Source organism: Nicotiana tomentosiformis, chromosome 9 (genome assembly GCF_000390325.3).
Source record: "Nicotiana tomentosiformis chromosome 9, ASM39032v3, whole genome shotgun sequence".
NCBI classification, from domain to species: domain Eukaryota; kingdom Viridiplantae; phylum Streptophyta; class Magnoliopsida; order Solanales; family Solanaceae; genus Nicotiana; species Nicotiana tomentosiformis.
In genome coordinates, this window is record NC_090820.1 from 16,634,898 (window position 1) to 16,651,731 (window position 16,834).

A 16,834-nucleotide genomic window follows, 5' to 3' on the forward strand; every position below is an offset into this window, starting at 1 on the left:
ATAATCAGTCCATGCCCAGAATAATTTCAAAATCGGTCATCTCAAGCAATAGGAGATCTGCTCTAGTTTCATACCACAAAATGTAATAATACAGGACCGGTAGATCCGGTTCACAACAACAGAATCACCCACAGGAGTGGACACATAAACAAAAGTACTCAAGGACTCACGAGAAACACCCTGGAATGGAGCAAATATAGATGACACATATGAATACATAGATCCTGGATCAAATAATACTGAGGCATCTTTGCCGCAAACAGAAATAATACATGTAATCACGGCATCTGAGGCCTCTGCATCTGGTCTGGCTGGAAAAGCATAGAACCGAGCTGGAGCGCCAACAGGCTGGCCTCCGCTTGGCTGACCTCCACCTCTAGGATGACCCTTACCCACCTGTCCTCCACCTATTGGTGGTCGGACAACTGATGGATCAACTGGTCCGATAATCATAGGCTGATGACCTTGTTGCACTAGTTTACCCCAAAGCCTGGGAAGAATCTTTGTATGTGACTGGGGTCCCCGGACTCCTAATAACTCTTCGGTACGATGGGCTGCTAACTAAGAGTCTAGCCCTCGGGAACTGAATACCCACTGGGAGGACCCTGAATAACTGGTGGGTGAAAAGAACTCTCTGGTATAACACTGAGATAGGGTCGCATTGGAGCACCTCGAGGAGGTGGTGGTGTTGGATATGGGGGCATGCTCGACTGCCCTCTCACCAACTGACCTCTGCCCTCAGACGGAGCACCTCCGAACTCTCCAGAATACTTAAACCGCTTATCTCTCATAACCTGCTTTCGGCTCCACTGACGTACACCCTCAATCCTGCGGGCTATCTCCACGACTAGCTCATAAGAAGTACCCATCTCAACCTCTCTAGCCATAGTGGCATGAATGCCAGTATGTAAATCCGCAACAAACCTTCGCATTCTCTCTGCCTCAGTAGGGAGTATCATAAGTGCATGGCGAGATAACTCAGAAAACCTCGCCTCATAATCGGTCACTGACATCTGACCCTGCTAGAGCTGCTCAAACTGAAACCTCAACTCTTCCCTCTGGGAGGGTGGAATATACCTGTCCAGGAAGATACGGGTGAACCAGTCCCAAGTCATGGGAGGAGAATTTGCTGGTCTGCCAAGAACATAAGACTGCCACCATCTACGGGCTCTGCCCTCTAGCTGAAAAGTAGCAAAGTCTACCCCATGAGACTCCAATATCCTCATGTTGTATAGTCTATCCTTGTACCGATCAATGAAATCCTGGGGATCCTCATGTCGCTTACCCCCAAAGATAGGAGGATGTAGTCTAGTCCATCTGTCCAATAGTTTCTGAGGACCAATGGCTGCAGCTGGCCTGGGCTCAGGTGTAGTTGCTGCCATTGGCTGGGCTCCACCCACGGGTAGTGCACCCTGGGTCTGATATACAACAGCTGCCTGTCTATGAGCCTGTGCAGTAGGGGTCTGTGCTCCCCCGCCCGCCTGGGATGTGGTTGGGTCTGCCGAAAATAAACCGGCCTGAGTCATATTTTCCATGAACCGCAGCATATGACCCACAACACCCTGGAATCCCGGTGCAGATGTGAAATCCACCGGAGCTGGCTCTACCACAGGTACCTCACCCTGTTCCTCAATAATGGGATTCTCTGCTGGACCCACTGGCGGCATAACTGGAACAACTCTGGGACATCCTCGCCCTCTAACAATTCACAATATATATATATATATATATATATATATATATATATATATATATATATATATATATATATATATATATATATATATATATCAAATAATATTAATTAAATAAAAAATATAATTTACACAAGTAATTTATGCTTTGAGTCCTAAACTACCCGGACTTTAGCATTAATAGTAGCTACGACGGACTCTCATCACCTCATGCGTACGTAGCCCCCACAATTAGCAACAGTTATTACTTTAATTACCTATGGGGTAATTTCCCCCTCACAAGATTAGACAAGAGACTTACCTCGTCTTGCTCCAATTTAATTCACTAGTAGGCCTTTTCCTCAATTATCCAACTTTGATTGGCTCGAATCTAACAAAAAATAATTCGATACAGTCAACAAAAATTATAGAATCAATTTCATAAAAAAATACTACATTTTCAATAAAAATTTCGAAATTAATTAAAAGTTCGTCCGTGGGGCCCACGTCTCAGAATCTGTCAAAAGTTATAAAATCCGATAACCTATTCAATTATGAGTCCAAACATACCAGTTTCACTCAAATCCGACTCCGAATCGATACTGAAATCTCTAAATTTTGTTTCTATGAGATTTCAAAAATTTCCCAAATTTCAATCTTAAAACACTTATTAAATAGTGAAAACAATGATATATTCGTGTATATTGACCAAATCCGAGTTAGAATCACTTACCCCGATGTCTTTCCTTAAAAATCTATCAAAAATCGTCTCTGCTCAAGCTCCAATTTGTCAAAAATAGCGAATGGGACGAATGCCCTCCTTTATAATTCTGCCTAGGCAGCCCTCGATCATGACCTCGATCCTCGGCCTCGATTGTGGTTCGATCATGGCCTCGATCGTGGCTTTGACTGTGGCATCGATCCTTGGCCTCCATCGTGGCTTCGGTCATGGCCCTCGATCCTCGGCCTCGATCGTGGCTTTGATCATGGCCCTCGAGCCTTTGCCTTCGATCATGACCCTCGAGCCCTGCCTTCGATCATGACCCTCGATCATGGACTCGATCTTGGGTCTCGATCCTGGGCCTTGATCTTGGGCTCGATCACAAGCCAGAATTTCCAGCAGAAGAGAAAAATTGCAGCAGCTGTTTTAAGTCCAACTTTTGATCCGTTATCCATCCGAAACTCACCCGAGGCCCTCGGGACCTCAACCAAATATACCAACAAGTCCTAAAACATCATACGAACTTATTTGAAACTTCAAATCACATAAAACGACGCTAAAATCACGAATCATGCTCCAATTCAAGCTTAATGAAACTTAAAATTTTCAACTTCTACATTCGATGTCGAAACCTATCAAATCAAGTCCGATTGATCTCAAATTTTGCACACAAGTCATAAAATGACATAACAGAGCTATAAAAACTTTCAGAACTGGATTCCGACTCCGATATCATAAAGTCAACTCCCCGGTCAAACTTCAAAACTTAAATTCCTATTTTAGCCATTTCAAGCCTAATTTAACTACGGACTTTCAAATAAAATTTCGAACACGCTCCTAAGTCCAAAATCACCATACGAAGCTGTTAGAATTGTCAAAATTCTATTCCGAGGTCGTTTTCTCAAAATATTGGCCGAAGTCAAACTTGGCCTTTTAAAGCCAACTTAAGGAACCAAATGTTCCGATTTCAACCCAAACACTTTCAAATCCTGAACCAACCATTTTCGCAAGTCATAAATCATTAAAAACACATACAGAAAGTTTTATTTTAGGGAACGGGATTCTAAAAGTCAAAATGACCGGTTGGGTCATTGCATCTATGTTATATTAAAGGAGGTAATAAGCAAGGACATTAAATCTAAAAATAAACTAATAAAAAATTTATATGATAGTGCAATCATAGTGAGCAATAAATAAATCAATAACGATAAAGAAACAGAAGAAGAAAAAATGGCATAAAATATGAAATGATAATATGTATTAGAATTTCAAATCAGAAAGCGTTTTTGAGTTGTAATGACAAAAATCATACATATCTAAAATATCACATAACTTAAATCTTAATAGACAAAGTCAAAATTCAAAAATATTAGGTAATGAAAGAATATCAAGCAATAAAGCATAGTGTTAAAAGATAATTAATTTTAATAATTAAATCTTAAAAATTAAAATTATAATAAGACGTCAAATGAGAAGTAAAACTTAATTTTTAGGCATATAATACAAAAATACCAATTATTTAAAAAAATTAGTAGAACGTCATAATAACAAATAAAATGAGATAAGTAACAGAAATATTAAGACAAGTAACAAGCTAATAAAATGTCATAATAACAAATAAAATATTACTAAATATTGTAGATTATGTAATAAAGAAAAGTGAGGAACTGAAAAATTATTCGATGAATATGAATCTTTTTCTAATTTCATCCGATTTTCTTATTAGTCATGTTTCATTGAATAAGAAAAAGAAAATTAAAATTTAATTCAAGCAATATGATATAATATGGTCAAACAAATTAGATCACACAACATGATTTATATTCTCCGCGCATCGCGCGGGTGCTATACTAGTCTGTATATTATTAAAAGGAGAGGAAAAAGCCCTCTCCTTAAGCTAAGTGGTAGCCTAGAAAAAAAGGCACATGGCATAAGTAGTTAATAATTAGTTATTGTTTATTATTTTTGAATTGGAATACCTATAAAATAATAACATAATAAAATAAAATATTTTATAATAAAAAACGAAAATTAAAAAAATAAAATTGTGCCTTCAAATTGGAGAATAGTCTCAAGTTGGATTTTTTAAATTATTTAAAAATAATAAAACTAAAATTACAAAAAATAAAAAAATATATCTTCTATTATATTACAAAAAAGATAGTATATTAAAAAAAGTAATATGCTAATAAAAATTTCTATTAACAATGTAAAAATACTAAATACTGGATAAGTAAAATAAAGTAAAATATAGAATAAAAAAGTTATTTAATTACTATACAAGTCTCTTTAATTTAATAGAGATTTTATTCATTAAAATTCAGACAATATTATTGAGAAAGTTAGAATAAAATTTAAAATAAAAAAATATTTTAAGAGTAATAAAAAAATAAAAAATATATATATATATATATTCTATTATATTACAAAAAATATAGTAGACAAAAATATTAAACAAAGTAATATGCTAATAAAAATTTCTATTAACAATGCATTTATATTAAATATTGAATAATATAATAAATCAAAATACATAACAAAAAATTTATTCAATGACTATATAAGTCTCTTTAATTTAATAGAGATTTTATTCATTAAAATTCAAATAATATTATTGACAACAACATAATAAAATTTAAAATAAAAAATATTTCAAGATTAATAAAATATATTTCTTCTCCTATATAACAAAAAGAAAGCGAGCAGACAAAAATATTAAACAAAGTAATTTGCTAATAAAAATTTCTATTAACAATGTAAAAATACTTAACATTGGATAATAGAAACAAAAAAATTATTCAATGACTATATAAGTCCCTTTAATTTAATATAGATTTTATTATTGGGTATATCATATTGACAAATAAAATGACAATTAAAATTTATTAAAATAATATAATTTAATATGTTCAAATTAGCCCGATCACAATTTATTTTAGTTAAATTGACCGCGTATCGCGCGGGTACGATTACTAGTATGTAATAACAATAATAATAATATCAAACATTACTTCCCAAGTAAAGAAGAATGAATATGTCTAACCAAGGGTATTTTAGGTACTTCAGTAAATTTATTTAGAAGATTGTCCGTGTGTTAAAACCTCACTAAAACCCTCTGCTGTTTCTTCCTTCTTCTCCCTGGCTAAAGGGGGAGAGCGAAATGACCCTCTCTCGTCTTCTTTTACCTAGATTACGATCAAGAATCAACATTTTAGGTAATTTATCAAATATCCATTTTGAATTAGATGTCTTTTTTCTCTCATTTTTTGCTTCATAATGTTGATTTTTGTGTTGTGTTCTGTTGGGGGGGGGGGGGGGTTGAAAGAAGTGATTCTTTCACTTGTATTTATTAAAAAATGGGGCTTATTTTCTATTATAGAATTAGGGAGATGAATAGGTAGTTTACTAGAAACCCATTTTGAAAAAAAAATCTTTTCTCATTTTCCCCTCATAATGTTGTTACTGGTTCTTGTATATATATAGTGTTGGGTTGGGGGTTGAAAGAAGTGAATTTGTTACTTGTATTTATTGGGAATTGGACTTTATTGCTATTTATAGAATTAGGCAGATGAATAGGTAGTTTATCAGATACCCATTAGGAAATATATGTTTTTCTCTCTCTCATTTAGCCTCAAAATGTTGTTTCCTGAATTTTTATTTTAGGTTTTGGTGGTATGGGTTGAGGGGTATTGATAATTCCACTTGTATTTGTTAATGAACTTCTTTGCTATTTACAGTTTGTGGGAAAATGTCTTTTTTCTTTTATCGTTTTGGCCTAAAAAATGTTGTTCCTTGATTCTTTGAATCGAGGTGTGTGTGGGGGGAGGGGGGGGGGGGGCTACTATTTTTCACTTGTATGTATTAATGGGCCTAGTTGCTATTTACAGAATGTAGAAGATGGTGTTCTTCAGTGAATAATAAAGGCGAAATTTCGCAGTCATTAAAGACATCAGAAGTGGCGGAGCAGCAGAATGCCATGGCTGTGGAGATATTTGAAAAGAAGTAAGATTTCTTAAATAGAAAGACTATAAGTCTTTAACTTCATTTTGAGCTTAAGTACTTGGTTGAAATTTGATGATCATATTGGTGAGGTCCTAAAAAATTTAGTTGCTTATTATGTATGAATTTGTAAGATTATGGGCTTCGTAGTTTTGGTAGTATGACGTGAAGTTGATTTATGGAACCTGTTACACAAAAAATATTGATGTATGATAGTACGAAATCACTACCCTGCGCTCAAAACTGATAGAGGTCAACATACAAAGAAAATCATAGATTAGAGTAAAAGAAAGAAAGTGTTGCACATTAAAGTTCACCGTACACATGCTTGCAGTTTGTTTATTGAATAATATTATGGAAAATGTTGAAGAAAAGGGTAACCATATTTTGAAAAAACGATAAAATAAAATTGTGGAAGATTATGCATTGTTCCATGAGGAAAAAAACCCTATGCAAATCTGACTATTTACATTAAAATTTCATAGGTCATAAAAATTAGAATGAATATTAAAGTATAAACCTTGATTGATTTGAAGCCATTGTGAGTTATATCTGAAGTGATATAATACAGAAAAATGACCAATAGAAGTTCCCACATAGATAATTAAACCATGGCAAAGATTTGGACCTAGCCAAATTTGAAGAGTAGATCTTTAGTGGTGGCCTTCGCAAAGAATAGAGTCAGAAATCATAAACCAAGACTGGAAAACGATGATATAAAGAAAACAAAAAACAAGCTTTGGCGGATTACTAAAAAACAATTGAAGACACACTGAAGAAATTAAGAAATGAAAAATAGTGCTGCTGATCACATTGCATTACACTTTAAAATATTTTTCTCTATGATGCTGAGATTTTCCAACAAAAGCTTCCCTTCACGTTCAAATGAGACAAATTCACTGAATTAAGGATTTTAGATGCTTGTAATGATGCCTCATGTCGGTAATATAGTGACAATTTCAACCAAGTACATAAGGATATGTTATGATACTAGGAATAAAGAATAGGAGGCTATATTAGAATTTGCATTATTATTATTTGATAAATAATTTTGCCTTAGCTTATGATTTAGTTTTAGTTAATACCTACTTTAAAAAATGGTTTCACACTTTTGTGTCTGATAGAAAAATAGATGGTATCACACTTGATAACATTTAAGAATAGAGGTATGCACAACCCAATAGACTTCTTCTTACTAGAGAGGTGATGGGGCTAGATGTATGTATTGTAAGGTTGCATAACCACCCAACATGGACGGGTAGTCCTGGAAGTAAAGAGAAGGATGGAGCGTAAAGAAAGAAGAATTACATGCAACGAAGAGTTCATAGGTGGACATGAAAAGATATAGACCAATTAGCACTTCAGGACAGTTGAAAACGGGAGCATAAGACTTGGGACAAGCAGTTGAAAGAGGGAGCATAAGACTAGGGACAACCAGTTGCAAGAGGAAGGCGAGCAGGCGGGCAAATATAACAATGGAAGGAAGTGATAAGTTATTGTAAGAAAATAACAAGTGATGATCTGGGCCGTTTAAAGGTCTAGGACATTGACATAAGAGTTGTGGTGGTAGTATAAGGAGGTAGAAAGAACTATTAAAGCAAAAAGAGCTTAGTATAGAAAGTTACCAAACACAAGAGGCTGAAGCCGTTTGAAGACTATAAGAAAGCTAATAGAGAATTTGAGAAGCTTATTAGCAAATTCGGATGTAAAAACTCTAGATGATTTGTACCAAAAGCTAGAGATGCAAAGTAGTGGAAAGCTGCTAAATGAGTGCAGAAAAAGTACCCTAGTTTTGGTATATATAATAATAAAGGAGATATCACAATTATGCGAAATATAATAGTATTAAGCTTATGGGTCATACAATGGAATCTTGGAAAAGAGTGATAGAGCGTAGACTAGACTTAAAGACACCACAAGGTTTACAGGATCAATTTGGAGAATTGCAATAGATAACGGAGAGGAAGTTCTTCATATAATATTCATGGACCTAAAAAACATTATAGAGTTCTAAGAAAATCTTTTGGTAGGTGTTAGAGATGAGAGGAGTTGATACTTGTATATAACTGTAATAAATGATATCTGCGAAGGAGCCATCACAAGTGCCTGTACAGTGGAAGGAGATATAGTTCAGTTATCCTTAACCATGGGTTACACTAGGGATATTCAGGTTGAAGTTTCAGGGTGCATCCTTTTTGTAGATAATATTGTGTTAAATTGGTGAAACTAGCGAGGGAGTCAACTAAAAGTTGAGCTATGGATAAAGCGACCTACTAATGGTTTAAGATATTGAGAAGTAACACAAGAGTACCGTTTGAGTGGAGGCTTATGGAGGAGTATTATGAAGGGGTGGGAAGATTTTAGTGGCCATGTTTCCTTTAGGGTTGGGGACGGAAGCCAGATTAATTTTTGGGTGCATAAGTGGTGCGGGGAGAACGAGTTGAGGGAAGCTTTCCCTAACTTATATAGAGTATCTTGCCAGAGAGAGATGGCGGTCCAACAAATTTGTAGGTCCCACAGAGGGGTGCTTCATTGGGATTTGAGATTTAGGAGGAACCTACAGGATTGGGAGATGGAAGAATTTCACAATCTAGTTGAGTTATTGTATGGGTTGGATACACCGAATAATGTATCGGATGTATGGAGATGGCAGGAGAGTAAAAATGGATTATTCACGGTTAAATCTTATTATAAGAGGTTATTAGTGAGAGAGGAACAAGTTTTCCCTCATTACTCTATTTGGATTCCCAGAGCACCAAGAAAGGTGTGTTTCTTTGTGTGGTTGGCGGCGAGGGGAGCGATTTTGACAGCGGAAAATCTGAGAAAGAGAAGGATCACCTATGTTAGTTGGTGCTTCATGTGCAAAAGCTCGGGCGAAGATGTAAATCATCTCCTATTGCATTGTAAAGTGGCTAATCGGTTGTGGAGAGTGATCCTTAATTTGTTTGGGGTGTAATGGGCGATGTCGGGTATAGTGAAGGAGGCGTTGCATAGTTGGGTTCACCTGAGTGGAAAGAGAAGTCCGAGGGCATGGAGTGTCGCTCCCTTAGCAATCATGTGGGTGATATGGAAAGAGAGAAATAGGAGGGCTTTTGAAGGGGTGTAACAAGATTTTGTGAAATTGCAAAGTAGTTTCTTGTTCCTAGTTTCTTTTTGGTGTAGTCATGAGGTCCCTATTTGTTTAGAGGATTGGATCTCTTTTGTTGAGAACTTTATTTTGTGTAGGTTCTCTTTTTTTTTTTTTGGTATACGGCTTGTATACGGGGTTAGTCCCCAATTGTTAATAAAATTATTTACCTTATAAAAAATAAAAGAAGTAACACAAGATATATGCAATGCATGTTTAGTTTTCGCAGAAGAATGAAGTTGAAATGAGATTAGACTGGACAGTAGTTATCAAAAAAGATTAGATGGGATTGTGATGCCTAAATATAGACAATTCAAATATTTAGGCTCATTGTTGAAGGGGAATTATATGGGAGATAAATATGTAGCACGTATAATTGAAATATGATAGTTAAAATGGATGTGTGTTATTGGAGTGCTACGTGATAAAAAGGCACCTATCAGAGCATCCAAGGGTGTGTCCTAGCGGTCAATGAAGTGAGTTGAGAACGTGAAGTCTCAGGTTCGAATCCCAGCAGAGACAAAAAATACTAGGTGATTTTTTCTCATTTGTCCAAGTCTTGGTGGATAGAGTCATCTGGTACCTATTGTTGGTGGGAGATAGTAGGTATCTCGTGGAATTAGTCGAGGTGCGCGCTAGCTGGCCCAGATACCACGATTATTAAAAAAAAGCGCACCTACTAGAGTAAGTGGCAAGTTTTATGGAATGGTTGTGAGATTAATAATGTTATATTAGAGGGAATGTTGGGCTTTTATAGCCCAATATTCACAAGATGAGTGTCATACAAATAGGATGATAAGGGACATGTGGTCATACAAGATTAGAAATAATCACATTTGAGGTAGATGGTACAAGGAGAACAAAGATGATAAATGAGAGAGATGGTTTGACCATGTCCGACGTATACCTCTAGATGCATTGGTACGTCATTATAACATTGCGACGTCTGAAGGTGTTTAGATTAAGAACAAGGTAGACCTAAAATCACATGGAGGATAGTTGTCTCAAGGATCTGTAATCTCTTCGCGTCTATGTGGATTTAGCTAATATAAGAAAAAAGTTTCATATAAGCACTGCTAACTTATTGTGATGAGGGTTACTAGTGTTAGTACACCTATAAAAGGTATGGTGTTGGAAAAAAAGTCTGGTGTCAATCTGTTTAGATATTTGTAGCTCAGGACGATCTTCCTTCAGGTCTACATGCTACTAATCTGTTTAGATATTTGTAGCTCAGGACGATCTTCTTTCAGGTATACATGCTACAAAGTGATGTGTTGTCGTAAATGCACGGTGGAGTTCGTTACGATGATGTGTTGCAGTATAACTGTGAACATGAGTGTTAGGTATCAAAAGTATCGACAGTGCCATTTTCTTATGGAAAACTAAGTTATAAATACTGATAAAAAAAAAGTTAGTAGGTGAATTGGGGTTGATAGCAGTGTTCCAAGATGTGAAATGCATATCATGCTTAGTAATGGACTAATTTCATGCAGATTAATTGCTTCTTCACTTCTTTGGCTTACCCATTGTCTGTAGTAATGTCAATGTCTCAATTATAGGGTGCTTCTTTTCTTATTTCTTCTTTTTCCTCTCCGTTTCTCTTATTTCTTCTGTTTGAGCCAGTTTGTATCTGGTTTTTTAGTTTCGTAACAATTAGAAAGATTTATTTCTGAAACAAGTTTATCCTCTAATATCTCATGGGTCCTGAAACGCATCTGAGACAATTGTCGTTATAGGCATATTACTGAAGATGAAGGAGTCTTTCCTAGAGAAACACATGTCCAGAAGGAAGTAGGTGCATGGAATAATTTGGTAGGCATTCTTCACAGAACTAAAAAGAATTTTCTTGGAAATCATATGGAGCAGAAGAGCAGTAGTACTCATGCATTAGCTTCCACTTCTGATCTTAAGGATTCTGATAATGTTGTATCTGCTGATAGTCATGATAGCGGAAGTAAGAATAACCTTAAGATTACAATTCATTCAGAAAAGACATCTGTAGCTGATAAGGAAGAAAATGTCGACAGTGAAACATCTCAGTCTTCTTATGCAGACACGAGTGAACCTTTGGAGGTTGTTAATATGAAAAACACTTCAAATTCTGCTGCGCCTGAAGAATTATTAAATGTTTCCTCAAAAGAATGTGAAGAAATCACTGACCACAGAGTAAAGGGCATGTCTTTTGGTGCCTCATCTATCTGCGGAAAAGCCAATTGCAATGACGGTGTTCAACTTATTAACATTTGCCACCATTCAGAGTTAGTTGAGAAAGAGAGAGAACCATTGCTAGCTGAGGAACCATCATCAAGTGTACAAATCAATTCTAGTGGAGAGATCCTGTCAAAATCTGAGGAAGACATTATGGAGTCGTATAAATTTTCGTCAAATTTGAAACTTGAAAGGAGTGATACCTCTGATTCATCTTGTGGCTCAGAGAAGGTGGCCAACTTAGTAGATGTTTCTCAGGAAAAGAGGAATAATGAATCAGAGTTGGAGGGTAAGAATGACCAAATGCAAAGAGAGGAAGTAATATCAGACATTGTTTCAATATTTGAGAAGAAAGGAACATCCAATCTCGAGCAGGTTGCATATTCTAATAGTTTCTTGCTGAGCGAAGTAACCAACAAATGGCGGGATGTTCTTGTAAAAAAATCAGTTTCCTCTGCTAATGAACACCGCCCAGCCGAAGACATCTCTAGTCCTATCTTAATAAAGTCCAAAATGGAGGAAATTTCATCAGTATCCAGTAATTCTTTTCAGATGATGAGTTTAGGGGATCACGACGTGGAGGCTGATCATGGAGCAGGAGATCAGGTTATCTACCCAAAGAGTGAACAATCTGTATCTAGAGAGTTTGAGCATCTTAGTGAAACTTCTCAGAATACATTCGGAAAGAGTGGTGTCATAAAGAGCTTAATAGAATGTATCAGCGATCTGCCGCCCCGGGAGCCATCTGTTGATAGGACTGAGGAAAATGTTGTCGACAGAAGTTTTGACAGTTCTAGGGAAAGAAGTGCAAATAGCAGTATTGAAGCAGAAACTGATAAGCAGACATTTGACAGGAAAAAAAGTAAGACTTCATCTCAGGGTGTGGTTGGAAAGAAGGAAAAGAGTAGGCGATCTAACACAGTCCTCGAATATCTCAACAGTGGAGTTGATTTCTGCAAGTCAATAGAAACTAAGGGTGAGAATGCCTCTTTTTCTGAAAATTTATCTGATGAAAACAAAGTGACGGTAAAGTTTGTGAACTTAAAAGCTACAGAAAGTGATGTCTCTAACGCTTTCAAGAAATTTGGGGCAATTAAGAAGGTTGTGTTTCCAAGTGTCAAATCAACTAAGTTTAAAGTTGCACACGTTTATTTTGAGGTACGTTTTCAGTACTCTAATTCATTGACCATTTTGCTGCACGGCTGTGTTCTCGACTTTCTTAAGTTGTGTCTATTCAAATTATACCACAACAAGAAACAAAAAGAAGAAAAAAAAGCACAAGCACAAAAAGAAAAAGAAAAACAGAAACAAAATAGAAAAAATAATTAAAAAATAAAAAATATATTCATGTATTTTTCAGACCAATATGAAATGAGCTGCACTTCAGCATGAAAACAGTGTAAGCGCTACTTCCCTGTCGCTTAATGAATAGATGTAAAAGTGAAATAGATCTAATAGTATACCAATATTTACACTAAAATTTTTAATAATATATGTAACTGGTAGATAAACAGGTTAATTATTTATCAATACACCCTGTATGTTCAGCTTGAGTGGTTAAAACTCACGATCTGTCGGGGTTTGACTTTCTCATGAAAGTATGTTCCTCTCTGCACTCCTCTTTTGCTTCCATTCTTCACATGACTTGCACAAAATGATACGTTCAGCACCAACTTTGTGCCGCTGTGAATAAGATGTTACCTGTGGAAGTGTACGCTCATGATGTGAATCGCCACTTTCACGTTCTAGCTTTCATCTACCATTTTTTGGCTACTGCAGTCAGAAGAAGGAAGGCAAAAGGCTCTTGAAACGTCTGATGTGAGCATTGCGAAAGTAGTACTAGTTTTGGAGGCCACTTCTGCTCCGAAAGGGGGAGAGAGGATGTGTATACCTGATTTAATTGGCTGTCCAGACGTTCCTACCACGTTAGTAAAGCATCCCTCAAGGACAGCTATGATAAAAAATTTGAAACACAATGTGTCCTTTCATGACATTGAAAATGCGCTCGCCTTCTGCAGAAGCAATATCACAGGAATCTTCTTTGGTTCGTCAAGCTCTATTGCTTATGTGGAATTTGAGGTAATTTATTTCTAATGAAATGAATTTCCTTCTGGTTTCCCTCTTTTGAGTTCATCTAAATTCTAGTACGTTGACTAGTTAATGTTTTTAATAACATAAGTGGATTTGTTAGATTAGCAATTAGTTATTCACATTCGGAACTTTATTCTGCAGACAGTTGAGGACAAAGAAATTGCTGTTGAGAAGGCTTCTTTGATCGTTCTTGGAGAAAGACTACCGATCTTAAGAATTGATACACCAAGAACAACCACTATAAGGATATCAAATATCCATTTTCCACTGAGTAAACTGGTTTCCGTTTGCCGATCTCTTGGAAATGTTAGGGAAATCCTCCAAAGAGCTAGCAACATCGTGGATGTGCGGTTCGATTTTACTGAATGGCCAAGAATGTTAAAGATTTTAAACAGGTAATTGCTTGCTTATCCTAAATTGGTTCCCCTTACTTAGCACATCTGTTTCCTCATCCTAGTTTCTCATTACGTTGATTATGGTCGTGTGCCAAGGCTGAACGGAGTTCAAGTAGATGGTTGCCAGTTGGTCGCTAAGCCTGCACCTGTCTATTCACCGAATGTCCTTAGCGTTCTCTGGAGTCAATCGGAGGGGAGAAGACATTTGAAAACCACGTTCAACGACATGCTGCTGAAATTAGGGGGAAGAGGTGAGGGTGCAGTTGCTATGACAGAAGTTGTAGATAAATTTTATACTGATGCACAAGAAAGATAATTATTCTATGTAGATTTCTAGATGGTAAGGTATGATCTTAGCCATATTGGAAAATCCCCAATCATAGGACCACAGGTGAGAAAGATTGTATCTATTACCCTGCTATCTATTACTATAAGAGTAAACGACGACAACAATAACAATGCTTCAGTCCCAAACAAGTTGGGGTCGGCTTTATGAATCCTCACTTGTTCAGCGGAATACCGGAATGAGAAAATGTGGGATTGTAAATTTGTTTGGTAATTAAGGTTTTTAGGGATGGTATATAGTAATAGCTGCAGAATCAAACTTTGCAGCTCATGCATGCAACGTAGAAGTTGTAACTTCTAACATCAATGTAATGGCTAACGTTTTTCTTTTTCTTATCTATACTAAAGGCTGATAACAACTAGTCTTCCTAAAATTCATTTTTTCCCCATTAGTAAAGTAAATTATAGAATATTTAATATAATATTAAGTCTCGCAGTTAATAGTATTTCAGGTTAGCCGTCAAATCTTAAAGAACAACAACCCAGTGGATTTTCACAAGTGGGGTCTAAGGAGGGTCGGATGTATGCAGTCTTATCCCTGTGCTGGAAGGGTAGAGGAGTTGTTTTCGATAGACCTTCAGCTAAAGAAAAGAAAAGATGAAAGAAACATTGACAACAAGTACTAACAATACAAAATATTAAGAAAACCGAAGTAATATAGCAGCATCTAGTAATAGCAACTGGCCGTCAAATCTTGAAATATTTAAATCTCCCCACTCTCTCTTTTTCCAAAATTAAAAGAAATTATTTCAACATGATCTTTTTCATGGATTGAAACCAATGGTCTATTGTCAGCTAAAGCTGGACTGAAATCCACATTAGTTAAGTTTCCAAAGATTCTTAAATCTAATCAGATTATTCAATTTTATATAGGCATCAAAAGAACCAAAAACAGATCTCACTAAATTCTTTTAGGATCTTCTTTTAACATGCAAATATAGAATTTCTTTTATGTGTTGTGAAAATTTTGGAAATACAATCTGTTCCCTTCCCCTCAATTTAATTAACTTACTTTAACTTATAAACCATGACAACTATAAAACCAAGTAAAAATTGACACCCTTTTCATAACATGAAAATAACAATGAATTCCTTCAAATTATATCTCCCAATTCTTGTCCTTTTACAAATTTTAACATCTTCTTTAGCTACACTTTATCCAGTTTCTGTTGCTAATATATTGAATGCTCCATTAACAATCCATTGCATAGCACAAGGACAAAATGTTAGTAGAGATAATGCCCCTGCTGGTTTTGTTCTTAATATGTCTATTGACACAAATCTTGCTAATCCAACTGCTACATGTCAACTAAGTTCTGGAAATTTGCATGGGAATTTTGTGGTTTTTGATTCATCAAAAGAACCTAACAGATGTTTTAATGGAAGATGTCTTTGGCAAGCAAGGCCAGATGGACTTTATCTTGTTATTAATGGCCAATTTAGTTTAGTGTATAAGTGGCCATAAATTGTTATTTTGCATGTGTAATAGAATATTTGCAAGATTTTGTTAGTCTTTTTAATTTTTGATTGAAATTATTTCTATCCGTTTTAAGTATTTATTCTTTTGTTTAATCATCCGATATTCAAACTCGCTAACCAGATCTTCCTCATAATTTGCTCCAAATAAAGAGACCTCCAAAGAATTAACAGATCAACGTTATCTGTGAATATTTGCAAGCTTCAAAACAATTTAACAAGACGCGTAAAATGAAGATAGTACAAGTTTTGCCGTTCCGTTAAACTGCGAATAATTGAATAAAACATGCAAGTTTTGCCAATCCTGTGAACAATTTGTACAAGTTACGTATGTTTGTTATAACTTGTGAACAAGAAAAGTGTTGCTATTCCTAAACAATTTATACCTAAGTTTATCTTACCCGGTATAACTTGTGAATAAGGTAAATTTTGTCAATCTGGCAATAGTGACGGAGACATGATTTCCGAGGGATCAAAAAAGAAAAAAGTTTAATAATTAAAAGAGATTGTGGCCAATGGACTATGTTAAGGAATTCAAAATATAATATATAAAGGTACAAACCGGATTTAACCTTATACATACAGTATAATTTTTCGACGAAGGAGGTTCAGATGAATCCCCTTTCACCCCTAAATCCGCCCCCGTCTAGCAAGACAAGATATGTCGCGAGGCTATTTTTGCACAAATTACTTAAACATGGACAAAAGCTCTTCAATGGCGCGAAAGTATCCTACTTGTGCAAATATCGCTTAAAGAAAAAAAAGAAAAAGAAAAGCCCACCATTTGGTGTCAAGTTAC

At 35.7% G+C, this 16,834-nt stretch overlaps 2 protein-coding genes across 3 annotated transcripts; both read left to right on the forward strand.

Moving 5' to 3' along the window:
- Positions 1 to 5,486: 5,486 nt before the first annotated feature.
- Positions 5,487 to 14,933, forward strand: LOC104089098 (probable GPI-anchored adhesin-like protein PGA55). 2 transcript variants are annotated; one of them, XM_009593915.4, is made up of 6 exons: positions 5,487 to 5,609; positions 6,282 to 6,396; positions 11,257 to 12,886; positions 13,508 to 13,807; positions 13,961 to 14,214; positions 14,311 to 14,933. In XM_009593915.4, the coding sequence occupies exons 1-6, from the start codon at positions 5,555 to 5,557 to the stop codon at positions 14,528 to 14,530; spliced, it is 2,574 nt and encodes an 857-aa protein (XP_009592210.1). In that variant the 5' UTR covers positions 5,487 to 5,554; the 3' UTR covers positions 14,531 to 14,933. The 2 variants fall into 2 exon arrangements, with proteins under 2 accessions (XP_009592210.1, XP_018623963.1); XM_018768447.3 differs by having other exon boundaries at positions 5,551 to 5,609; positions 6,269 to 6,396.
- Positions 14,934 to 15,643: 710 nt separating this feature from the next.
- LOC104089099 (uncharacterized) lies at positions 15,644 to 16,024 on the forward strand. Its single transcript, XM_009593917.2, has one exon. It carries the CDS (start codon positions 15,644 to 15,646, stop codon positions 16,022 to 16,024), a length of 381 nt encoding a protein of 126 aa, XP_009592212.1.
- Positions 16,025 to 16,834: the final 810 nt, after the last annotated feature.

Bases quoted from the DNA above. Each gene is read 5' to 3' on its own strand.
- LOC104089099 (XM_009593917.2), top strand. From the start codon at position 15,644: ATGAATTCCTTCAAATTATATCTCCCAATTCTTGTCCTTTTACAAATT.
- LOC104089098 (XM_009593915.4), top strand. From the start codon at position 5,555: ATGACCCTCTCTCGTCTTCTTTTACCTAGATTACGATCAAGAATCAAC. The intron at 12,887-13,507 runs GTACGTTTTCAG...TGGCTACTGCAG, and splicing joins TTGCACACGTTTATTTTGAG to TCAGAAGAAGGAAGGCAAAA. The intron at 14,215-14,310 runs GTAATTGCTTGC...TCGTGTGCCAAG, and splicing joins ATGTTAAAGATTTTAAACAG to GCTGAACGGAGTTCAAGTAG.